This window comes from Myxine glutinosa, chromosome 13 (assembly GCF_964187855.1).
Source record: "Myxine glutinosa chromosome 13, kmMyxGlut1.1, whole genome shotgun sequence".
NCBI classification, from domain to species: domain Eukaryota; kingdom Metazoa; phylum Chordata; class Myxini; order Myxiniformes; family Myxinidae; genus Myxine; species Myxine glutinosa.
The window spans coordinates 99,232,337-99,258,676 of NC_136273.1; the positions used below are offsets into that span (position 1 = coordinate 99,232,337).

The 26,340-nt window shown below is 35.9% G+C and overlaps 2 protein-coding genes across 2 annotated transcripts in view; both read right to left on the minus strand.

Annotated features, from left to right (window-relative positions):
- Positions 1 to 2,542, minus strand: part of LOC137438412 (tenascin-R-like) — a 112,845-nt gene extending 110,303 nt beyond the window's left edge. Inside the window, exon 1 of the mRNA XM_078767823.1 lies at positions 2,194 to 2,542. Within this exon, the coding sequence (XP_078623949.1) occupies positions 2,194 to 2,491 (298 nt within the window). The 5' untranslated portion in view covers positions 2,492 to 2,542. The remainder of the gene's footprint in view (positions 1 to 2,193) is intronic.
- Positions 2,543 to 2,628: 86 nt separating this feature from the next.
- The window catches only part of LOC144888587 (uncharacterized), a 54,491-nt gene continuing 30,779 nt past the window's right edge, over positions 2,629 to 26,340 (minus strand). The window contains exons 15-21 of the mRNA XM_078767037.1: positions 12,085 to 12,435; positions 7,138 to 7,488; positions 6,472 to 6,541; positions 4,537 to 4,585; positions 4,318 to 4,432; positions 2,976 to 3,049; positions 2,629 to 2,877 (exon numbers count right to left, since the gene is read on the minus strand). Coding sequence (XP_078623163.1) covers positions 2,629 to 2,877; positions 2,976 to 3,049; positions 4,318 to 4,432; positions 4,537 to 4,585; positions 6,472 to 6,541; positions 7,138 to 7,488; positions 12,085 to 12,435 — 1,259 coding nt within the window. The remainder of the gene's footprint in view (positions 2,878 to 2,975; positions 3,050 to 4,317; positions 4,433 to 4,536; positions 4,586 to 6,471; positions 6,542 to 7,137; positions 7,489 to 12,084; positions 12,436 to 26,340) is intronic.

The window sequence follows — 26,340 nt, forward strand, 5'->3', positions numbered from 1 at the left end:
CATGGCAGGCCACTCCATATGCTTTACACCACGGTCAGCAAGAAAGTGTTGGATCATGCGAGCACGATGAGGCCGTGCATTGTCATCTTGGAAGACAAGGTTTCCTCGAAAGGCTGCATGAGCAAATGGAAGCAATGTTTCTTCCAGAATGGCCCTGTACTTGAACTGGTTCAGGTTTCCATTCAGAACAACCAGGTCAGTTTTGCCCACTGCATGAAAAGCAGCCCAAACGGTCACCCCACCACCTCCAGCTTGGACTCTTGGCACTATACAATCTTTGTTGTAGGCTTCATGCACTTGTCTGCGCACTCGGACGTGGCCATCTTGACGATAGACCAGAAATCTAGACTCGTCACTGAAGATCAGGTGATTCCAGTGTCCCGGCTGCCATTGATGGTGCTCTCTTTCCCACTGCAATCGGCGCTGGCGGTGTTGTCTGGTCAGGCGTGGCTTTCTCAGGGGATGCTTGGCACGATAGCCTGCTTGAACCAGTCGTTGGTTGACTAGCCTTCTGGATACAGGCACATTTGTCAGTTGCTGCCACTCAGCCCTAAGCCGATTAGCTGACTTGGTACGGCCATTGCGGACTAACCGGTGCAGCTGGCGATCATCCCTCCTTGTGGTTCTGCGGGGACATCCTGGCCTTGGTATTGGAGTAGGGACACCCCTCTGAGCATTTCGTTTCAGGATCTATGACACCTGACCTTGAGTGATGCCATACTGCCGAGCAATTGCATGCTGTTTCATACTGTAATTTCGTAAAGCCACCACTCCATGACAAACAGCATTGACGAGTTGATGGACCATCTCCAGAGGAAGCAGCAATAACTTTTGGAGACGTGCAGCAGTTGTTTTCCACTAATACAGAACGCAACAACCCTTGTATACCCGACTGTGAAGCCAATCATCAAATGCACCTGTCCGTACATTTTGCCACGCCACCTGTGATATAATAATAATAATAATAATAATAATAATTCATTTATTTTGTATAGCGCTTTTCCAGAAGCCCAAAGGCGCTTTGACAGAGTGGAAAACATAATGCATAACAATACATGAAAACAACAATTGCAAAAAGACAAGAATCAAGAAAACAAACAGCAGCGATATACGGCATATATATAAGACAAGAATCAAAAAGACAAGACAAGAATCAATAGGGAGTTGTTGTTCCTGTTGTTGACTTCTTGCTGCGACAGACAATCAGTTACATGGTTCTTTTAACAAATAAATCACCAAAGTGTAAAAGAAACTCACCAGATTGATACACTGAGTTAAGAAAGTAAACCCGTCAAGGAAAAAAATATATTCCATATTAAATGCCAAGTCTGTAATATGACTCTGTTAGCTGAATCAGATTATCATGTGAAGATTTGCAATCCGCTTTGTACAATTTCCTCATTGAAAATGTCTGAGTCATTTTAAGTTGTCTTGGAATTATATTACGTCGAACATCTGACTTGTTCACTCAAATAACATCACATGACTTAATTCAAGTATGTAATAGCATTGTAAGAAAAATTATACGAGTTAGCAAACAACACTATGTTTGTGTGTTCGAGAGACGATGACACGAGGTCACCGTGAATTTCAAAGTCTAGAGTAAATAAAAAGAATTCTTCCTTTTTTATTTCGTTGAACAATATAATGATAATCGTTCAAATTAGATAATGTAATACGTTTTTGAAATAAGGAAAAAATAAATCGAGCAGGAATATTCGATTGCACAATTATTATCAGAAAAAACCTCCAATGAAGTGAAATACCTCTTACGTTCGAAATGTTAAAACTATTGTCATTTATAAACACATTCTATATTTTTAATATGACATAACCGATTGCAAGGTTTGAGTTAAGAATATTTTTCGTGTTTAAAAAAATTCAGATTTATGAAATACTGAGCAGACATCAAATAAATATTGATTTAAAGAGCATCTTTCGGGCAAAATGGACAGAACTTTTGTTGATCTCTCTGTAATTACTTGGATCCAAAAATGTTCTTAATGCTAAAAAAAAATATCAAAATTATATTCCCACACAAGAAATGGTCAAGCTATATTTTCCTATCACTTTGAATTCTCATTCATCAATCAACCCATATTTACCAGGCACACTATTTACCCTTTCTTTGCACAAATAATTAAAATAGATTGTTCATGTGATGACATGAGGAAAGTAGTTTATGTACTTTACCAGTTGTGTCAGTGGTTTCCAGAACATCAGAAGGTTTGTCTGTTGGGTATGGTATGGGTTTCTCTTTATGTACAGTATCTTCAATGATGTCATCGGTATCAACTGGAAGACCCACTTCGTCAGTGTCTTTAGTAATTTCTTCTGGTTTATCTGGAGTAGCTAATTTGACCAACAGAGGATCAACCCTGGATGGCACCGTAATCCCATGTGGAGTGATGTCTGTCACACTAACATCCTCTGCTGACTCTGATGGAACCTCAGAATCAACTGTCACATTGACTTTCTTCTCCGGAGCCATGGTTGGTAAATGTTCAGAGATTTCATGTGTTGCTTCTTTTCCAACGTGAACACCTGTTCAGGAGAGATTAGCAGGTTAAAACAATTACATTTCAGCATTTTGACGAAATGTCCATCAATATTGTTGATGTATTTATTTTAATAATGTGTAGGCTTGTGAAGCAGGGAGACCATCGAATGAACCAGAAGGTAACAAAACAAAACGAAGAGTAAAAGAGATGGTGGAAGATGGCACACAGCAATAGCAGGATTGATCAGGGACAAAATGGAGGAACTCTTGCAGGGACATACGTGGTTTATGAGAGAGAGCAAGTGGAGGAGAAATAGGGTGAACAAGAAAGATACAGCCACAAACTCAATGAAGAGATTTAAGTAAAATCTGGAAACCTGAAAATGGATGGGCTTGAGAATGTCAATGGAGGATAAAAATATCATTATATTGGGTTATACAATACAACAAAAATGTATTTTGCTTGCAACGGAACCTTGGTATACTGCAAAATAATAGGAGCAAAGATATTTGGAATGTAAAATGTTATGTCGCAATGATACTGCCATTCTGAAAACAAAAATAAGAAATCCAACAATGCACATGGAATGAAAATAAAATTGCTGTATGACTTGTCAAAATCTAAAATGTTGTACATTCACCAAAAGAAACAACTAAAGTCTGTCAAAAATAAAGTCTGCAAAAGGAAATATTTAAAGGCAGTAAGAAAGTGAGCTCGCAAAAGGAAACAATTAAAGCCTGCATGAAAATAAAGCATGAAAAAGGAAACAATTAAAGCCTGCATGAAAATAAAGCCTGAAAAAGGAAACAATTAAAGCCTGCATGAAAATAAAGCCTGAAAAAGGAAACAATTAAAGCCTGCATGAAAATAAAGCCTGAAAAAGGAAACAATGAAAGCCTGCATGAAAATAAAGCCTGAAAAAGGAAACAATGAAAGCCTGCATGAAAATAAAGCCTGAAAAAGGAAACAATGAAAGCCTGCATGAAATAAAGCCTGAAAAAGGAAACAATTAAAGCCTGCATGAAAATAAAGCCTGAAAAAGGAAACAATGAAAGCCTGCATGAAATAAAGCCTGAAAAAGGAAACAATTAAAACCTGCATGAAAATAAAGCCTGAAAAAGGAAAGAATTAAAGCCTGCATGAAAATAAAGCCTGAAAAAGGAAACAATGAAAGCCTGCATGAAAACTAAAGCCTGAAAAAGGAAACAATTAAAGCCTGCATGAAAATAAAGCCTGAAAAATGAAACATATAAAGTTTGTATGAAACTAAAGCCTGAAAAAGGAAACAATTAAAGCCTGCATGAAACTAAAGCCTGCAAAAGGAAACAATTAAAGCCTGCATGAAAATAAAGCCTGAAAAATGAAACATATAAAGTTTGTATGAAAATAAAGCCTGAAAAATGAAACATATAAAGTTTGTATGAAACTAAAGCCTGAAAAAGGAAACAATTAAAGCCTGCATGAAAATAAAGCCTGCAAAAGGAAACAATTAAAGCCTGCATGAAAATAAAGCCTGCAAAAGGAAACAATGAAAGCCTGCATGAAAATAAAGCCTGAAAAAGGAAACAATGAAAGCCTGCATGAAAATAAAGCCTGAAAAAGGAAACAATTAAAGCCTGCATGAAAATAAAGCCTGCAAAAGGAAACAATTAAAGCCTGCATGAAAATAAAGCCTGCAAAAGGAAACAATTTAAGCCTGCATGAAAATAAAGCCTGAAAAATGAAACATATAAAGTTTGTATGAAAATAAAGCTTGAAAAATGAAACATATAAAGTTTGTATGAAAATAAAGCCTGAAAAAGGAAACAATTTAAACCTGCAAGAAAATAAAGTGTGTTAAAGGAGTTATTGAACCCCAACGAATAGGGAAATATGAACTTGAAATAGTTTACATCATGACAATTGCATTCAATGTTGATGGAATCGTTCAACTTCAATATGATAGGATGGAAATCGGTTATTCACCTTTTGCATTTGAAAAAGTATGAGATTTGTGGAGCAACACAAATCATTATCAACAGGTATGAGTATCTACACTTTTAATTCTTTTGTTCCGTTTTCTCGTTGAAAACTCGGGTCCTATGCTGAGAGTCAAGTGTCATATACAGACTTGGCATTTAATATGGAATATTTTTTTTGTGGGGGTGAACTTACTTTTCAAGATGTCTGAGAACCAAAAGTTAATTGGAATTATGTTGAAATTATTCTAGATTTTGTTAATGTCACCTTTAAAAGAAACAAAAACCACATTTGACATTTCGAAACAAATAAATTGATCCTTGAAAGTGATGTAAACTGATATCGAACTCAATTCATGGACAGTACTGTGTTAAACTTCTGTACGTTTTCCAGAAGTATCTCTTTATTTTGCACATTAGCCAAAAATTTTTTTAACAAAAACAAAAGTTAAATTACGACTGGGATTACGGACAGTAAAATGACAGTTCAGTACTTCGTGTAACCCCCACGAGCATTCAGGAGAGCACGTACACGTTGAGGCATGCTGTTCACGAGATTTGCCAAGGTTTGGACAGGAATCGCTTGCCATGCAGTGACAATAGCCTGCTGCAATTCATGCACAGAGGTCGGCTGCTGATCCAAGCGGTCGATTTGATGCGTTAATTCCGCCCACAAGTTCTCTTTCGGATTCATATCCGGGGACATGGCAGGCCACTCCATATGCTTTACACCACGGTCAGCAAGAAAGTGTTGGATCATGCGAGCACGATGAGGCCGTGCATTGTCATCTTGGAAGACAAGGTTTCCTCGAAAGGCTGCATGAGCAAATGGAAGCAATGTTTCTTCCAGAATGGCCCTGTACTTGAACTGGTTCAGGTTTCCATTCAGAACAACCAGGTCAGTTTTGCCCACTGCATGAAAAGCAGCCCAAACGGTCACCCCACCACCTCCAGCTTGGACTCTTGGCACTATACAATCTTTGTTGTAGGCTTCATGCACTTGTCTGCGCACTCGGACGTGGCCATCTTGACGATAGACCAGAAATCGAGACTCGTCACTGAAGATCAGGTGATTCCAGTGTCCCGGCTGCCATTGATGGTGCTCTCTTTCCCACTGCAATCGGCGCTGGCGGTGTTGTCTGGTCAGGCGTGGCTTTCTCAGGGGATGCTTGGCACGATAGCCTGCTTGAACCAGTCGTTGGTTGACTAGCCTTCTGGATACAGGCACATTTGTCAGTTGCTGCCACTCAGCCCTAAGCCGATTAGCTGACTTGGTACGGCCATTGCGGACTAACCGGTGCAGCTGGCGATCATCCCTCCTTGTGGTTCTGCGGGGACATCCTGGCCTTGGTATTGGAGTAGGGACACCCCTCTGAGCATTTCGTTTCAGGATCTATGACACCTGACCTTGAGTGATGCCATACTGCCGAGCAATTGCATGCTGTTTCATGCTGTAATTTCGTAAAGCCACCACTCCATGACAAACAGCATTGTCGAGTTGACGGACCATCTCCAGAGGAAGCAGCAATAACTTTTGGAGACGTGCAGCAGTTGTTTTCCACTAATACAGAACGCAACAACCCTTGTATACCCGACTGTGAAGCCAATCATCAAATGCACCTGTCCGTACATTTTGCCACGCCACCTGTGATATAATCCTGTTGTTGACTTCTTGCTGCGACAGACAATCAGTTACATGGTTCTTTTAACAAATAAATCACCAAAGTGTAAAAGAAACTCACCAGATTGATACACTGAGTTAAGAAAGTAAACCCGTCAAGGAAAAAAATATATTCCATATTAAATGCCAAGTCTGTAATATGACTCTGTTAGCTGAATCAGATTATCATGTGAAGATTTGCAATCCGCTTTGTACAATTTCCTCATTGAAAATGTCTGAGTCATTTTAAGTTGTCTTGGAATTATATTACGTCGAACATCTGACTTGTTCACTCAAATAACATCACATGACTTAATTCAAGTATGTAATAGCATTGTAAGAAAAATTATACGAGTTAGCAAACAACACTATGTTTGTGTGTTCGAGAGACGATGACACGAGGTCACCGTGAATTTCAAAGTCTAGAGTAAATAAAAAGAATTCTTCCTTTTTTATTTCGTTGAACAATATAATGATAATCGTTCAAATTAGATAATGTAATACGTTTTTGAAATAAGGAAAAAATAAATCGAGCAGGAATATTCGATTGCACAATTATTATCAGAAAAAACCTCCAATGAAGTGAAATACCTCTTACGTTCGAAATGTTAAAACTATTGTCATTTATAAACACATTCTATATTTTTAATATGACATAACCGATTGCAAGGTTTGAGTTAAGAATATTTTTCGTGTTTAAAAAAATTCAGATTTATGAAATACTGAGCAGACATCAAATAAATATTGATTTAAAGAGCATCTTTCGGGCAAAATGGACAGAACTTTTGTTGATCTCTCTGTAATTACTTGGATCCAAAAATGTTCTTAATGCTAAAAAAAAATATCAAAATTATATTCCCACACAAGAAATGGTCAAGCTATATTTTCCTATCACTTTGAATTCTCATTCATCAATCAACCCATATTTACCAGGCACACTATTTACCCTTTCTTTGCACAAATAATTAAAATAGATTGTTCATGTGATGACATGAGGAAAGTAGTTTATGTACTTTACCAGTTGTGTCAGTGGTTTCCAGAACATCAGAAGGTTTGTCTGTTGGGTATGGTATGGGTTTCTCTTTATGTACAGTATCTTCAGTGATGTCATCGGTATCAACTGGAAGACCCACTTCGTCAGTGTCTTTAGTAATTTCTTCTGGTTTATCTGGAGTAGCTAATTTGACCAACAGAGGATCAACCCTGGATGGCACCGTAATCCCATGTGGAGTGATGTCTGTCACACTAACATCCTCTGCTGACTCTGATGGAACCTCAGAATCAACTGTCACATTGACTTTCTTCTCCGGAGCCATGGTTGGTAAATGTTCAGAGATTTCATGTGTTGCTTCTTTTCCAACGTGAACACCTGTTCAGGAGAGATTAGCAGGTTAAAACAATTACATTTCAGCATTTTGACGAAATGTCCATCAATATTGTTGATGTATTTATTTTAATAATGTGTAGGCTTGTGAAGCAGGGAGACCATCGAATGAACCAGAAGGTAACAAAACAAAACGAAGAGTAAAAGAGATGGTGGAAGATGGCACACAGCAATAGCAGGATTGATCAGGGACAAAATGGAGGAACTCTTGCAGGGACATACGTGGTTTATGAGAGAGAGCAAGTGGAGGAGAAATAGGGTGAACAAGAAAGATACAGCCACAAACTCAATGAAGAGATTTAAGTAAAATCTGGAAACCTGAAAATGGATGGGCTTGAGAATGTCAATGGAGGATAAAAATATCATTATATTGGGTTATACAATACAACAAAAATGTATTTTGCTTGCAACGGAACCTTGGTATACTGCAAAATAAAAGGAGCAAAGATATTTGGAATGTAAAATGTTATGTCGCAATGATACTGCCATTCTGAAAACAAAAATAAGAAATCCAACAATGCACATGGAATGAAAATAAAATTGCTGTATGACTTGTCAAAATCTAAAATGTTGTACATTCACCAAAAGAAACAACTAAAGTCTGTCAAAAATAAAGTCTGCAAAAGGAAATATTTAAAGGCAGTAAGAAAGTGAGCTCGCAAAAGGAAACAATTAAAGCCTGCATGAAAATAAAGCATGAAAAAGGAAACAATTAAAGCCTGCATGAAAATAAAGCCTGAAAAAGGAAACAATTAAAGCCTGCATGAAAATAAAGCCTGAAAAAGGAAACAATTAAAGCCTGCATGAAAATAAAGCCTGAAAAAGGAAACAATGAAAGCCTGCATGAAAATAAAGCCTGAAAAAGGAAACAATTAAAGCCTGCATGAAAATAAAGCCTGAAAAAGGAAACAATGAAAGCCTGCATGAAAATAAAGCCTGAAAAAGGAAACAATGAAAGCCTGCATGAAAATAAAGCCTGAAAAAGGAAACAATGAAAGCCTGCATGAAATAAAGCCTGAAAAAGGAAACAATTAAAACCTGCATGAAAATAAAGCCTGAAAAAGGAAAGAATTAAAGCCTGCATGAAAATAAAGCCTGAAAAAGGAAACAATGAAAGCCTGCATGAAAACTAAAGCCTGAAAAAGGAAACAATTAAAGCCTGCATGAAAATAAAGCCTGAAAAATGAAACATATAAAGTTTGTATGAAACTAAAGCCTGAAAAAGGAAACAATTAAAGCCTGCATGAAACTAAAGCCTGCAAAAGGAAACAATTAAAGCCTGCATGAAAATAAAGCCTGAAAAATGAAACATATAAAGTTTGTATGAAAATAAAGCCTGAAAAATGAAACATATAAAGTTTGTATGAAACTAAAGCCTGAAAAAGGAAACAATTAAAGCCTGCATGAAAATAAAGCCTGCAAAAGGAAACAATTAAAGCCTGCATGAAAATAAAGCCTGCAAAAGGAAACAATGAAAGCCTGCATGAAAATAAAGCCTGAAAAAGGAAACAATGAAAGCCTGCATGAAAATAAAGCCTGAAAAAGGAAACAATTAAAGCCTGCATGAAAATAAAGCCTGCAAAAGGAAACAATTAAAGCCTGCATGAAAATAAAGCCTGCAAAAGGAAACAATTTAAGCCTGCATGAAAATAAAGCCTGAAAAATGAAACATATAAAGTTTGTATGAAAATAAAGCTTGAAAAATGAAACATATAAAGTTTGTATGAAAATAAAGCCTGAAAAAGGAAACAATTTAAACCTGCAAGAAAATAAAGTGTGTTAAAGGAGATATTGAACCCCAACGAATAGGGAAATATGAACTTGAAATAGTTTACATCATGACAATTGCATTCAATGTTGATGGAATCGTTCAACTTCAATATGATAGGATGGAAATCGGTTATTCACCTTTTGCATTTGAAAAAGTATGAGATTTGTGGAGCAACACAAATCATTATCAACAGGTATGAGTATCTACACTTTTAATTCTTTTGTTCCGTTTTCTCGTTGAAAACTCGGGTCCGATGCTGAGAGTCAAGTGTCATATACAGACTTGGCATTTAATATGGAATATTTTTTTTGTGGGGGTGAACTTACTTTTCAAGATGTCTGAGAACCAAAAGTTAATTGGAATTATGTTGAAATTATTCTAGATTTTGTTAATGTCACCTTTAAAAGAAACAAAAACCACATTTGACATTTCGAAACAAATAAATTGATCCTTGAAAGTGATGTAAACTGATATCGAACTCAATTCATGGACAGTACTGTGTTAAACTTCTGTACGTTTTCCAGAAGTATCTCTTTATTTTGCACATTAGCCAAAATTTTTTTTAACAAAAACAAAAGTTAAATTACGACTGGGATTACGGACAGTAAAATGACAGTTCAGTACTTCGTGTAACCCCCACGAGCATTCAGGAGGGCACGTACATGTTGAGGCATGCTGTTCACGAGATTTGCCAAGGTTTGGACAGGAATCGCTTGCCATGCAGTGACAATAGCCTGCTGCAATTCATGCACAGAGGTCGGCTGCTGATCCAAGCGGTCGATTTGATGCGTTAATTCCGCCCACAAGTTCTCTTTCGGATTCATATCCGGGGACATGGCAGGCCACTCCATATGCTTTACACCACGGTCAGCAAGAAAGTGTTGGATCATGCGAGCACGATGAGGCCGTGCATTGTCATCTTGGAAGACAAGGTTTCCTCGAAAGGCTGCATGAGCAAATGGAAGCAATGTTTCTTCCAGAATGGCCCTGTACTTGAACTGGTTCAGGTTTCCATTCAGAACAACCAGGTCAGTTTTGCCCACTGCATGAAAAGCAGCCCAAACGGTCACCCCACCACCTCCAGCTTGGACTCTTGGCACTATACAATCTTTGTTGTAGGCTTCATGCACTTGTCTGCGCACTCGGACGTGGCCATCTTGACGATAGACCAGAAATCTAGACTCGTCACTGAAGATCAGGTGATTCCAGTGTCCCGGCTGCCATTGATGGTGCTCTCTTTCCCACTGCAATCGGCGCTGGCGGTGTTGTCTGGTCAGGCGTGGCTTTCTCAGGGGATGCTTGGCACGATAGCCTGCTTGAACCAGTCGTTGGTTGACTAGCCTTCTGGATACAGGCACATTTGTCAGTTGCTGCCACTCAGCCCTAAGCCGATTAGCTGACTTGGTACGGCCATTGCGGACTAACCGGTGCAGCTGGCGATCATCCCTCCTTGTGGTTCTGCGGGGACATCCTGGCCTTGATATTGGAGTAGGGACACCCCTCTGAGCATTTCGTTTCAGGATCTATGACACCTGACCTTGAGTGATGCCATACTGCCGAGCAATTTCATGCTGTTTCATGCTGTAATTTCGTAAAGCCACCACTCCATGACAAACAGCATTGTCGAGTTGACGGACCATCTCCAGAGGAAGCAGCAATAACTTTTGGAGACGTGCAGCAGTTGTTTTCCACTAATACAGAACGCAACAACCCTTGTATACCCGACTGTGAAGCCAATCATCAAATGCACCTGTCCGTACATTTTGCCACGCCACCTGTGATATAATCCTGTTGTTGACTTCTTGCTGCGACAGACAATCAGTTACATGGTTCTTTTAACAAATAAATCACCAAAGTGTAAAAGAAACTCACCAGATTGATACACTGAGTTAAGAAAGTAAACCCAAGTCAAGGAAAAAAATATATTCCATATTAAATGCCAAGTCTGTAATATGACTCTGTTAGCTGAATCAGATTATCATGTGAAGATTTGCAATCCGCTTTGTACAATTTCCTCATTGAAAATGTCTGAGTCATTTTAAGTTGTCTTGGAATTATATTACGTCGAACATCTGACTTGTTCACTCAAATAACATCACATGACTTAATTCAAGTATGTAATAGCATTGTAAGAAAAATTATACGAGTTAGCAAACAACACTATGTTTGTGTGTTCGAGAGACTATGACACGAGGTCACCGTGAATTTCAAAGTCTAGAGTAAATAAAAAGAATTCTTCCTTTTTTATTTCGTTGAACAATATAATGATAATCGTACAAATTAGATTATGTAATACGTTTTTGAAATAAGGAAAAAATAAATCGAGCAGGAATATTCGATTGCACAATTATTATCAGAAAAAACCTCCAATGAAGTGAAATACCTCTTACGTTCGAAATGTTAAAACTATTGTCATTTATAAACACATTCTATATTTTAAATATGACATAACCGATTGCAAGGTTTGAGTTAAGAATATTTTTCGTGTTTAAAAAAATTCAGATTTATGAAATACTGAGCAGACATCAAATAAATATTGATTTAAATAGCATCTTTCGGGCAAAATGGACAGAACTTTTGTTGATCTCTCTGTAATTACTTGGATCCAAAAATGTTCTTAATGCTAAAAAAAAATATCAAAATTATATTCCCACACAAGAAATGGTCAAGCTATATTTTCCTATCACTTTGAATTCTCATTCATCAATCAACCCATATTTACCAGGCACACTATTTACCCTTTCTTTGCACAAATAATTAAAATAGATTGTTCATGTGATGACATGAGGAAAGTAGTTTATGTACTTTACCAGTTGTGTCAGTGGTTTCCAGAACATCAGAAGGTTTGTCTGTTGGGTATGGTATGGGTTTCTCTTTATGTACAGCATCTTCAGTGATGTCATCGGTATCAACTGGAAGACCCACTTCGTCAGTGTCTTTAGTAATTTCTTCTGGTTTATCTGGAGTAGCTAATTTGACCAACAGAGGATCAATCCTGGATGGCACCGTAATCCCATGTGGAGTGATGTCTGTCACACTAACATCCTCTACTGACTCTGGTGGAACCTCAGAATCAACTGTCACATTGACTTTCTTCTCCGGAGCCATGGTTGGTAAATGTTCAGAGATTTCATGTGTTGCTTCTTTTCCAACGTGAACACCTGTTCAGGAGAGATTAGCAGGTTAAAACAATTACATTTCAGCATTTTGACGAAATGTCCATCAATATTGTTGATGTATTTATTTTAATAATGTGTAGGCTTGTGAAGCAGGGAGACCATCGAATGAACCAGAAGGTAACAAAACAAAACGAAGAGTAAAAGAGATGGTGGAAGATGGCACACAGCAATAGCAGGATTGATCAGGGACAAAATGGAGGTAGACTTGCAGGGACATACGTGGTTTATGAGAGAGAGCAAGTGGAGGAGAAATAGGGTGAACAAGAAAGATACAGCCACAAACTCAATGAAGAGATTTAAGTAAAATCTGGAAACCTGAAAATGGATGGGCTTGAGAATGTCAATGGAGGATAAAAAGATCATTATATTGGGTTATACAATACAACAAAAATGTATTTTGCTTGCAACGGAACCTTGGTATACTGCAAAATAATAGGAGCAAAGATATTTGGAATGTAAAATGTTATGTCGCAATGATACTGCCATTCTGAAAACAAAAATAAGAAATCCAACAATGCACATGGAATGAAAATAAAATTGCTGTATGACTTGTCAAAATCTAAAATGTTGTACATTCACCAAAAGAAACAACTAAAGTCTGTCAAAAATAAAGTCTGCAAAAGGAAATATTTAAAGGCAGTAAGAAAGTGAGCTCGCAAAAGGAAACAATTAAAGCCTGCATGAAAATAAAGCCTGAAAAAGGAAACAATTAAAGCCTGCATGAAAATAAAGCCTGAAAAAGGAAACAATTAAAGCCTGCATGAAAATAAAGCCTGAAAAAGGAAACAATTAAAGCCTGCATGAAAATAAAGCCTGAAAAAGGAAACAATTAAAGCCTGCATGAAATAAAGCCTGAAAAAGGAAACAATTAAAGCCTGCATGAAAATAAAGCCTGAAAAAGGAAAGAATTAAAGCCTGCATGAAAACTAAAGCCTGAAAAAGGAAACAATTAAAACCTGCATGAAAATAAAGCCTGAAAAAGGAAACAATTAAAGCCTGCATGAAAATAAAGCCTGAAAAAGGAAACAATTAAAGCCTGCATGAAAATAAAGCCTGAAAAAGGAAACAATTAAAGCCTGCATGAAATAAAGCCTGAAAAAGGAAACAATTAAAGCCTGCATGAAAATAAAGCCTGAAAAAGGAAACAATTAAAACCTGCATGAAAATAAAGCCTGAAAAAGGAAACAATTAAAGCCTGCATGAAAATAAAGCCTGAAAAAGGAAACAATTAAAGCCTGCATGAAAATAAAGCCTTAAAAATGAAACATATAAAGTTTGTATGAAAATAAAGCCTGAAAAATGAAACATATAAAGTTTGTATGAAAATAAAGCCTGAAAAAGGAAACAATTAAAGCCTGCATGAAAATAAAGCTGAAAAAGGAAACAATGAAAGCCTGCATGAAAATAAAGCCTGAAAAAGGAAACAATGAAAGCCTGCATGAAAATAAAGCCTGAAAAAAGGAAACAATGAAAGCCTGCATGAAAATAAAGCTGAAAAAGGAAACAATTAAAGCCTGCATGAAAATAAAGCCTGAAAAAGGAAACAATATAAGCCTGCATGAAAATAAAGCCTGAAAAAGGAAACAATTAAAGCCTGCAAGAAAATAAAGCCTGAAAAAGGAAACAATATAAGCCTGCATGAAAATAAAGCCTGAAAAAGGAAACAATGAAAGCCTGCATGAAAATAAAGCCTGAAAAAGGAAACAATGAAAGCCCGCATGAAAATAAAGCCTGAAAAAAGGAAACAATGAAAGCCTGCATGAAAATAAAGCTGAAAAAGGAAACAATTAAAGCCTGCATGAAAATAAAGCCTGAAAAAGGAAACAATATAAGCCTGCATGAAAATAAAGCCTGAAAAAGGAAACAATTAAAGCCTGCAAGAAAATAAAGCCTGAAAAAGGAAACAATTAAAGCCTGCAAGAAAATAAAGCCTGAAAAAGGAAACAATTAAAGCCTGCATGAAAATAAACCCTGAAAAAGGAAAGAATTAAAGCCTGCATGAAAATAAAGCCTGAAAAAGGAAACAATGAAAACCTGCATGAAAATAAAGCCTGAAAAAGGAAACAATGAAAGCCTGCATGAAAATAAAGCCTGAAAAAGGAAACAATTAAAACCTGCATGAAAATAAAGCCTGAAAAAGGAAACAATTAAAGCCTGCATGAAAATAAAGCCTGAAAAAGGAAACAATTAAAACCTGCATGAAACTAAAGCCTGCAAAAGGAAACAATGAAAGCCTGCATGAAAACTAAAGCCTGAAAAAGGAAACAATGATAGCCTGCATGAAAATGAAGCCTGCAAAAGGAAACAATGAAAGCCTGCATGAAATAAAGCCTGAAAAAGGAAACAATGAAAGCCTGCATGAAAATAAAGCCTGAAAAAGGAAACAATTAAAGCCTGTATGAAAATAAAGCCTGAAAAAGGAAACAATGAAAGCCTGCATGAAAATAAAGCCTGCAAAAGGAAACAATGAAAGCCTGCATGAAAACTAAAGCCTGAAAAAGGAAACAATTAAAGCCTGCATGAAAATAAAGCCTGCAAAAGGAAACAATGAAAGCCTGCATGAAAATAAAGCCTGCAAAAGGAAACAATGAAAGCCTGCATGAAAATAAAGCCTGCAAAAGGAAACAATGAAAGCCTGCATGAAAACTAAAGCCTGAAAAAGGAAACAATGAAAGCCTGCATGAAAATAAAGCCTGCAAAAGGAAACAATGAAAGCCTGCATGAAAATATAGCCTGAAAAAGGAAACAATGAAAGCCTGCATGAAAAATAAAGCCTGAAAAAGGAAACAATGAAAGCCTGCATGAAAACTACAGCCTGAAAAAGGAAACAATGAAAACCTGCATGAAAACTAAAGCCTGAAAAAGGAAACAATTAAAGCCTGCATGAAAATAAAGCCTGAAAAAGGAAACAATGAAAGCCTGCATGAAATAAAGCCTGAAAAAGGAAACAATGAAAGCCTGCATGAAAATAAAGCCTGAAAAAGGAAACAATGAAAGCCTGCATGAAAATAAAGCCTGAAAAAGGAAACAATGAAAACCTGCATGAAAACTAAAGCCTGAAAAAGGAAACAATTAAAGCCTGCATGAAACTAAAGCCTGAAAAAGGAAACAATGAAAGCCTGCATGAAAATAAAGCCTGAAAAAGGAAACAATGAAAACCTGCATGAAAATAAAGCCTGAAAAAGGAAACAATTAAAGCCTGCATGAAACTAAAGCCTGAAAAAGGAAACAATGAAAGCCTGCATGAAAATAAAGCCTGAAAAAGGAAACAATGAAAGCCTGCATGAAAAATAAAGCCTGAAAAAGGAAACAATGAAAGCCTGCATGAAAACTAAAGCCTGAAAAAGGAAACAATGAAAACCTGCATGAAAACTAAAGCCTGAAAAAGGAAACAATTAAAGCCTGCATGAAAATAAAGCCTGAAAAAGGAAACAATTAAAGCCTGCATGAAAATAAAGCCTGAAAAAGGAAACAATGAAAGCCTGCATGAAATAAAGCCTGAAAAAGGAAACAATTAAAGCCTGCATGAAAATAAAGCCTGAAAAAGAAAACAATTAAAGCCTGCATGAAAATAAAGCCTGAAAAAGGAAACAATGAAAGCCTGCATGAAAACTAAAGCCTGAAAAAGGAAACAATGAAAACCTGCATGAAAATAAAGCCTGCAAAAGGAAACAATGAAAGCCTGCATGAAAATAAAGCCTGAAAAAGGAAACAATGAAAGCCTGCATGAAAATAAAGCCTGAAAAAGGAAACAATGAAAGCCTGCATGAAAATAAAGCCTGCAAAAGGAAACAATTAAAGCCTGCATGAAAATAAAGCCTGAAAAAGGAAACAATTAAAGCCTGCATGAAAATAAAGCCTGCAAAAGGAAACAATGAAAGCCTGCATGAAAATAAAGCCTGCAAAAGGAAACAATTAAAGCCTGCATGAAAATAAAGCCTGCAAAAGGAAACAATGAAAGCCTGCATGAAAATAAAGCCTGAAAAAGGAAACAATGAAAGCCTGCATGAAAATAAAGCCTGCAAAAGGAAACAATTAAAGCCTGCATGAAAATAAAGCCTGCAAAAGGAAACAATTAAAGCCTGCATGAAAATAAAGCCTGAAAAAGGAAACAATTAAAGCCTGCATGAAAATAAAGCCTGAAAAAGGAAACAATGAAAGCCTGCATGAAAATAAAGCCTGAAAAAGGAAACAATTAAAGCCTGCATGAAAACTAAAGCCTGAAAAAGGAAACAATTAAAGCCTGCATGAAAATAAAGCCTGAAAAAGGAAACAATGAAAGCCTGCATGAAAACTAAAGCCTGCAAAAGGAAACAATGAAAGCCTGCATGAAAATAAAGCCTGAAAAAGGAAACAATGAAAGCCTGCATGAAAATAAAGCCTGAAAAAGGAAACAATTAAAGCCTGCATGAAACTAAAGCCTGAAAAAGGAAACAATGAAAGCCTGCATGAAAATAAAGCCTGAAAAAGGAAACAATGAAAGCCTGCATGAAAACTAAAGCCTGAAAAAGGAAACAATGAAAGCCTGCATGAAAACTAAAGCCTGAAAAAGGTAACAATTAAAGCCTGCATGAAAACTAAAGCCTGAAAAAGGAAACAATGAAAGCCTGCATGAAAATAAAGCCTGAAAAAGGAAACAATGAAAGCCTGCATGAAAACTAAAGCCTGCAAAAGGAAACAATGAAAGCCTGCATGAAAATAAAGCCTGAAAAAGGAAACAATGAAAGCCTGCATGAAAATAAAGCCTGAAAAAGGAAACAATTAAAGCCTGCATGAAACTAAAGCCTGAAAAAGGAAACAATGAAAGCCTGCATGAAAATAAAGCCTGAAAAAGGAAACAATGAAAGCCTGCATGAAAACTAAAGCCTGAAAAAGGAAACAATGAAAACCTGCATGAAAATAAAGCCTGCAAAAGGAAACAATGAAAGCCTGCATGAAAATAAAGCCTGAAAAAGGAAACAATGAAAGCCTGCATGAAAATAAAGCCTGAAAAAGGAAACAATGAAAGCCTGCATGAAAATAAAGCCTGCAAAAGGAAACAATTAAAGCCTGCATGAAAATAAAGCCTGAAAAAGGAAACAATTAAAGCCTGCATGAAAATAAAGCCTGCAAAAGGAAACAATGAAAGCCTGCATGAAAATAAAGCCTGCAAAAGGAAACAATTAAAGCCTGCATGAAAATAAAGCCTGCAAAAGGAAACAATGAAAGCCTGCATGAAAATAAAGCCTGAAAAAGGAAACAATGAAAGCCTGCATGAAAATAAAGCCTGCAAAAGGAAACAATTAAAGCCTGCATGAAAATAAAGCCTGCAAAAGGAAACAATTAAAGCCTGCATGAAAATAAAGCCTGAAAAAGGAAACAATTAAAGCCTGCATGAAAATAAAGCCTGAAAAAGGAAACAATGAAAGCCTGCATGAAAATAAAGCCTGAAAAAGGAAACAATTAAAGCCTGCATGAAAACTAAAGCCTGAAAAAGGAAACAATTAAAGCCTGCATGAAAATAAAGCCTGAAAAAGGAAACAATGAAAGCCTGCATGAAAACTAAAGCCTGCAAAAGGAAACAATGAAAGCCTGCATGAAAATAAAGCCTGAAAAAGGAAACAATGAAAGCCTGCATGAAAATAAAGCCTGAAAAAGGAAACAATTAAAGCCTGCATGAAACTAAAGCCTGAAAAAGGAAACAATGAAAGCCTGCATGAAAATAAAGCCTGAAAAAGGAAACAATGAAAGCCTGCATGAAAACTAAAGCCTGAAAAAGGAAACAATGAAAGCCTGCATGAAAACTAAAGCCTGAAAAAGGTAACAATTAAAGCCTGCATGAAAACTAAAGCCTGAAAAAGGAAACAATGAAAGCCTGCATGAAAATAAAGCCTGAAAAAGGAAACAATGAAAGCCTGCATGAAAACTAAAGCCTGAAAAAGGAAACAATGAAAGCCTGCATGAAAATAAAGCCTGCAAAAGGAAACAATGAAAGCCTGCATGAAAATAAAGCCTGAAAAAGGAAACAATGAAAGCCTGCATGAAAACTAAAGCCTGAAAAAGGAAACAATTAAAGCCTGCATGAAAACTAAAGCCTGAAAAAGGAAACAATGAAAGCCTGCATGAAAACTAAAGCCTGAAAAAGGAAACAATTAAAGCCTGCATGAAAATAAAGCCTGAAAAAGGAAACAATTAAAGCCTGCATGAAAATAAAGCCTGCAAAAGGAAACAATGAAAGCCTGCATGAAAATAAAGCCTGAAAAAGGAAACAATTAAAGCCTGCATGAAAATAAAGCCTGAAAAAGGAAACAATTAAAGCCTGCATGAAAATAAAGCCTGAAAAAGGAAACAATGAAAGCCTGCATGAAAATAAAGCCTGAAAAAGGAAACAATTAAATCCTGCATGAAAATAAAGCCTGAAAAAGGAAACAATGAAAGCCTGCATGAAAATAAAGCCTGAAAAAGGAAACAATGAAAGCCTGCATGAAAAATAAAGCCTGCAAAATGAAACAATGAACGCCTCCATGAAAATAAAGCCTGAAAAAGGAAACAATTAAAACCTGCATGAAACTAAAGCCTGAAAAAGGAAACAATTAAAGCCTGCATGAAAACTAAAGCCTGAAAAAGGAAACAATGAAAGCCTGCATGAAAATAAAGCCTGAAAAAGGAAACAATGAAAGCCTGCATGAAAATAAAGCCTGAAAAAGGAAACAATGAAAGCCTGCATGAAAATAAAGCCTGAAAAAGGAAACAATTAAAGCCTGCATGAAAATAAAGCCTGAAAAAGGAAACAATGAAAGCCTGCATGAAAACTAAAGCCTGCAAAAGGAAACAATGAAAGCCTGCATGAAAATAAAGCCTGAAAAAGGAAACAATGAAAGCCTGCATGAAAATAAAGCCTGAAAAAGGAAACAATTAAAGCCTGCATGAAAATAAAGCCTGAAAAAGGAAACGATGAAAGCCTGCATGAAAATAAAGCCTGAAAAAGGAAACAATTAAAGCCTGCATGAAAACTAAAGCCTGAAAAAGGAAACAATGAAAGCCTGCATGAAAACTAAAGCCTGAAAAAGGAAACAATGAAAGCCTGCATGAAAACTAAAGCCTGAAAAAGGAAACAATTAAAGCCTGCATGAAAACTAAAGCCTGAAAAAGGAAACAATTAAAGCCTGCATGAAAACTAAAGCCTGAAAAAGGAAACAATGAAAGCCTGCATGAAAACTAAAGCCTGAAAAAGGAAACAATGAAAGCCTGCATGAAAATAAAGCCTGAAAAAGGAAACAATTAAAGCCTGCATGAAAATAAAGCCTGAAAAAGGAAACAATTAAAGCCTGCATGAAAATAAAGCCTGAAAAAGGAAACAATTAAAGCCTGCATGTAAATAAAGCCTGAAAAAGGAAACAATTAAAGCCTGCATGAAAACTAAAGCCTGAAAAAGGAAACAATTAAAGCCTGCATGAAAACTAAAGCCTGAAAAAGGAAACAATTAAAGCCTGCATGAAAACTAAAGCCTGAAAAAGGAAACAATGAAAGCCTGCATGAAAATAAAGCCTGAAAAAGGAAACAATTAAAACCTGCATGAAAATAAAGCCTGCAAAAGGAAACAATGAAAGCCTGCATGAAAATAAAGCCTGAAAAAGGAAACAATGAAAGCCTGCATGAAAATAAAGCCTGAAAAATGAAACAATTAAAGCCTGCACGAAAATAAAGCCTGCAAAAGGAAACAATGAAAGCCTGCATGAAAATAAAGCCTGAAAAAGGAAACAATTAAAGCCTGCATGAAAATAAAGCCTGCAAAAGGAAACAATGAAAGCCTGCATGAAAATAAAGCCTGAAAAAGGAAACAATTAAAGCCTGCATGAAAATAAAGCCTGAAAAAGGAAACAATTAAAGCCTGCATGAAAATAAAGCCTGAAAAAGGAAACAATTAAAGCCTGCATGAAAATAAAGCCTGAAAAAGGAAACAATTAAAGCCTGCATGAAAATAAAGCCTGAAAAAGGAAACAATTAAAACCTGCATGAAATAAAGCCTGAAAAAGGAAACAATTAAAGCCTGCATGAAAATAAAGCCTGAAAAAGGAAACAATTAAAGCCTGCATGAAAATGAAGCCTGAAAAAGGAAACAATTAAAGCCTGCATGAAAATAAAGCCTGAAAAAGGAAACAATTAAAACCTGCATGAAAACTAAAGCCTGAAAAAGGAAACAATTAAAGCCTGCATGAAAATAAAGCCTGAAAAAGGAAACAATTAAAGCCTGCATGAAAACTAAAGCCTGAAAAAGGAAACAATGAAAGCCTGCATGAAAACTAAAGCCTGAAAAAGGAAACAATGAAAGCCTGCATGAAAATGAAGCCTGAAAAAGGAAACAATTAAAGCCTGCATGAAAATAAAGCCTGAAAAAGGAAACAATTAAAGCCTGCATGAAAACTAAAGCCTGAAAAAGGAAACAATGAAAGCCTGCATGAAAACTAAAGCCTGAAAAAGGAAACAATGAAAGACTGCATGAAAATAAAGCCTGAAAAAGGAAACAATTAAAACCTGCATGAAAATAAAGCCTGCAAAAGGAAACAATGAAAGCCTGCATGAAAATAAAGCCTGAAAAAGGAAACAATGAAAGCCTGCATGAAAATAAAGCCTGAAAAAGGAAACAATAAAAGCCTGCATGAAAATAAAGCCTGAAAAAGGAAACAATGAAAGCCTGCATGAAAATAAAGCCTGAAAAAGGAAACAATAAAAACCTGCATGAAAATAAAGCCTGAAAAAGGAAACAATGAAAGCCTGCATGAAAATAAAGCCTGAAAAAGGAAACAATAAAAGCCTGCATGAAAATAAAGCCTGAAAAAGGAAACAATTAAAACCTGCATGAAAATAAAGCCTAAAAAAGGAAACAATGAAAGCCTGCATGAAAATAAAGCCTGAAAAAGGAAACAATTAAAGCCTGCATGAAAATAAAGCCTGAAAAAGGAAACAATTAAAACCTGCATGAAAATAAAGCCTAAAAAAGGAAACAATTAAAACCTGCATGAAAATAAAGCCTGAAAAAGGAAACAATTAAAACCTGCATGAAAATAAAGCCTGAAAAAGGAAACAATGAAAGCCTGCATGAAAATAAAGCCTGAAAAAGGAAACAATGAAAGCCTGCATGAAAATAAAGCCTGAAAAAGGAAACAATTAAAGCCTGCATGAAAATAAAGCCTGAAAAAGGAAACAATTAAAACCTGCATGAAAATAAAGCCTAAAAAAGGAAACAATGAAAGCCTGCATGAAAATAAAGCCTGAAAAAGGAAACAATGAAAGCCTGCATGAAAATAAAGCCTGAAAAAGGAAACAATTAAAGCCTGCATGAAAATAAAGCCTGCAAAAGGAAACAATGAAAGCCTGCATGAAAATAAAGCCTGAAAAAGGAAACAATTAAAGCCTGCATGAAAATAAAGCCTGAAAAAGGAAACAATTAAAGCCTGCATGAAAACTAAAGCCTGAAAAATGAAACATATAAACTTTGTATGAAAATAAAGCCTGAAAAACGAAACAATTAAAGCCTGCATGAAAATAAAGCCTGAAAAAGGAAACAATTAAAACCTGCATGAAAACTAAAGCCTGAAAAAGGAAACAATTAAAGCCTGCATGAAAATAAAGCCTGAAAAAGGAAACAATTAAAGCCTGCATGAAAATAAAGCCTGAAAAAGGAAACAATGAAAGCCTGCATGAAAATAAAGCCTGAAAAAGGAAACAATGAAAGCCTGCATGAAAATAAAGCCTGAAAAAGGAAACAATTAAAGCCTGCATGAAAATAAAGCCTGAAAAAGGAAACAATTAAAGCCTGCATGAAAATAAAGCCTGAAAAAGGAAACAATTAAAGCCTGCATGAAAATAAAGCCTGAAAAAGGAAACAATTAAAGCCTGCATGTAAATAAAGCCTGAAAAAGGAAACAATTAAAGCCTGCATGAAAATAAAGCCTGAAAAAGGAAACAATTAAAACCTGCATGAAAATAAAGCCTAAAAAAGGAAACAATGAAAGCCTGCATGAAAATAAAGCCTGAAAAAGGAAACAATGAAAGCCTGCATGAAAATAAAGCCTGCAAAAGGAAACAATGAAAGCCTGCATGAAAATAAAGCCTGAAAAAGGAAACAATTAAAGCCTGCATGAAAATAAAGCCTGAAAAAGGAAACAATTAAAGCCTGCATGAAAATAAAGCCTGAAAAAGGAAACAATGAAAGCCTGCATGAAAATAAAGCCTGAAAAAGGAAACAATGAAAGCCTGCATGAAAATAAAGCCTGAAAAAGGAAACAATTAAAGCCTGCATGAAAATAAAGCCTGAAAAAGGAAACAATTAAAGCCTGCATGAAAATAAAGCCTGAAAAAGGAAACAATTAAAACCTGCATGAAAATAAAGCCTAAAAAAGGAAACAATGAAAGCCTGCATGAAAATAAAGCCTGAAAAAGGAAACAATGAAAGCCTGCATGAAAATAAAGCCTGAAAAAGGAAACAATTAAAGCCTGCATGAAAATAAAGCCTGAAAAAGGAAACAATTAAAGCCTGCATGAAAACTAAAGCCTGAAAAATGAAACATATAAACTTTGTATGAAAATAAAGCCTGAAAAACGAAACAATTAAAGCCTGCATGAAAATAAAGCCTGAAAAAGGAAACAATTAAAACCTGCATGAAAACTAAAGCCTGAAAAAGGAAACAATTAAAGCCTGCATGAAAATAAAGCCTGAAAAAGGAAACAATTAAAGCCTGCATGAAAATAAAGCCTGAAAAAGGAAACAATGAAAGCCTGCATGAAAATAAAGCCTGAAAAAGGAAACAATGAAAGCCTGCATGAAAATAAAGCCTGAAAAAGGAAACAATTAAAGCCTGCATGAAAATAAAGCCTGAAAAAGGAAACAATTAAAGCCTGCATGAAAATAAAGCCTGAAAAAGGAAACAATTAAAGCCTGCATGAAAATAAAGCCTGAAAAAGGAAACAATTAAAACCTGCATGAAAATAAAGCCTAAAAAAGGAAACAATGAAAGCCTGCATGAAAATAAAGCCTGAAAAAGGAAACAATGAAAGCCTGCATGAAAATAAAGCCTGCAAAAGGAAACAATGAAAGCCTGCATGAAAATAAAGCCTGAAAAAGGAAACAATTAAAGCCTGCATGAAAATAAAGCCTGAAAAAGGAAACAATTAAAGCCTGCATGAAAATAAAGCCTGAAAAAGGAAACAATTAAAGCCTGCATGAAAATAAAGCCTGAAAAATGAAACATATAAACTTTGAATGAAAATAAAGCCTGAAAAAGGAAACAATTAAAGCCTGCATGAAAATAAAGCCTGAAAAATGAACATATAAAGTTTGTATGAAAATAAAGCCTGAAAAATGAAACATATAAAGTTTTTATGAAAATAAAGCCTGAAAAATGAAACAATTAAAGCCTGCATGAAAATAAAGCCTGAAAAAGGAAACAATGAAAGCCTGCATGAAAATAAAGCCTGAAAAAGGAAACAATGAAAGCCTGCATGAAAATAAAGCCTGAAAAAGGAAACAACTAGAACGGGCACTCGGTAGAGCGCATACCTTCGCCGCAGCTACTGTTCTGTACTTGGCATGGGAGTGTAGGGAACAGAACAGTGAACAGTTTGGTGCTGATTTCATGCAAATCGGATAAGAATTGACCGAGTTATGACAAAAAACGCACATTTTGCAAGGTCGTGACCCCCCTGACCTTTGACCCGATTGCTCCCAAAATCTAATCAAATGTGTCCCGTATAATAACCAATCATCCCACCAAATTTCATGCAATTCGGTTGAATACTTTTTGAGTTATGCGAATAACATACACACACACACACACACAGACATACAAATAAATACACAGCGATCAAAACATAACCTTCCGCTTTTGCGAAGGTAATTAAAACCTGCATGAAAATAAAGCCTGCAAAAGGAAACAATTAAATCCTGCATGAAAATAAGGCCTGAAAAAGGAAACAATGAAAGCCTGCATGAAAATAAAGCCTGAAAAAGGAAACAATGAAAGCCTGCATGAAAATAAAGCCTGAAAAAGGAAACAATTAAAGCCTGCATGAAAATAAAGCCTGAAAAAGGAAACAATGAAAGCCTGCATGAAAAATAAAGCCTGAAAAAGGAAACAATGAAAGCCTGCATGAAAAATAAAGCCTGCAAAATGAAACAATGAACGCCTCCATGAAAATAAAGCCTGAAAAAGGAAACAATTAAAACCTGCATGAAACTAAAGCCTGAAAAAGGAAACAATTAAAGCCTGCATGAAAACTAAAGCCTGAAAAAGGAAACAATTAAAGCCTGCATGAAAACTAAAGCCTGAAAAAGGAAACAATGAAAGCCTGCATGAAAATAAAGCCTGAAAAAGGAAACAATGAAAGCCTGCATGAAAATAAAGCCTGAAAAAGGAAACAATTAAAGCCTGCATGAAAATAAAGCCTGAAAAAGGAAACAATGAAAGCCTGCATGAAAACTAAAGCCTGCAAAAGGAAACAATGAAAGCCTGCATGAAAATAAAGCCTGAAAAAGGAAACAATGAAAGCCTGCATGAAAATAAAGCCTGAAAAAGGAAACAATTAAAGCCTGCATGAAAATAAAGCCTGAAAAAGGAAACAATGAAAGCCTGCATGAAAATAAAGCCTGAAAAAGGAAACAATGAAAGCCTGCATGAAAATAAAGCCTGAAAAAGGAAACAATTAAAGCCTGCATGAAAATAAAGCCTGAAAAAGGAAACAATTAAAGCCTGCATGAAAACTAAAGCCTGAAAAAGGAAACAATGAAAGCCTGCATGAAAACTAAAGCCTGAAAAAGGAAACAATTAAAGCCTGCATGAAAACTAAAGCCTGAAAAAGGAAACAATGAAAGCCTGCATGAAAACTAAAGCCTGAAAAAGGAAACAATTAAAGCCTGCATGAAAACTAAAGCCTGAAAAAGGAAACAATTAAAGCCTGCATGAAAACTAAAGCCTGAAAAAGGAAACAATTAAAGCCTGCATGAAAACTAAAGCCTGAAAAAGGAAACAATGAAAGCCTGCATGAAAATAAAGCCTGAAAAAGGAAACAATTAAAGCCTGCATGAAAATAAAGCCTGAAAAAGGAAACAATTAAAGCCTGCATGAAAATAAAGCCTGAAAAAGGAAACAATTAAAGCCTGCATGTAAATAAAGCCTGAAAAAGGAAACAATTAAAGCCTGCATGAAAACTAAAGCCTGAAAAAGGAAACAATTAAAGCCTGCATGAAAACTAAAGCCTGAAAAAGGAAACAATTAAAGCCTGCATGAAAACTAAAGCCTGAAAAAGGAAACAATTAAAGCCTGCATGAAAACTAAAGCCTGAAAAAGGAAACAATGAAAGCCTGCATGAAAATAAAGCCTGAAAAAGGAAACAATTAAAACCTGCATGAAAATAAAGCCTGCAAAAGGAAACAATGAAAGCCTGCATGAAAATAAAGCCTGAAAAAGGAAACAATGAAAGCCTGCATGAAAATAAAGCCTGAAAAATGAAACAATTAAAGCCTGCACGAAAATAAAGCCTGCAAAAGGAAACAATGAAAGCCTGCATGAAAATAAAGCCTGAAAAAGGAAACAATTAAAGCCTGCATGAAAATAAAGCCTGAAAAAGGAAACAATGAAAGCCTGCATGAAAATAAAGCCTGCAAAAGGAAACAATGAAAGCCTGCATGAAAATAAAGCCTGAAAAAGGAAACAATTAAAGCCTGCATGAAAATAAAGCCTGAAAAAGGAAACAATTAAAGCCTGCATGAAAATAAAGCCTGAAAAAGGAAACAATTAAAGCCTGCATGAAAATAAAGCCTGAAAAAGGAAACAATTAAAGCCTGCATGAAAATAAAGCCTGAAAAAGGAAACAATTAAAGCCTGCATGAAAATAAAGCCTGAAAAAGGA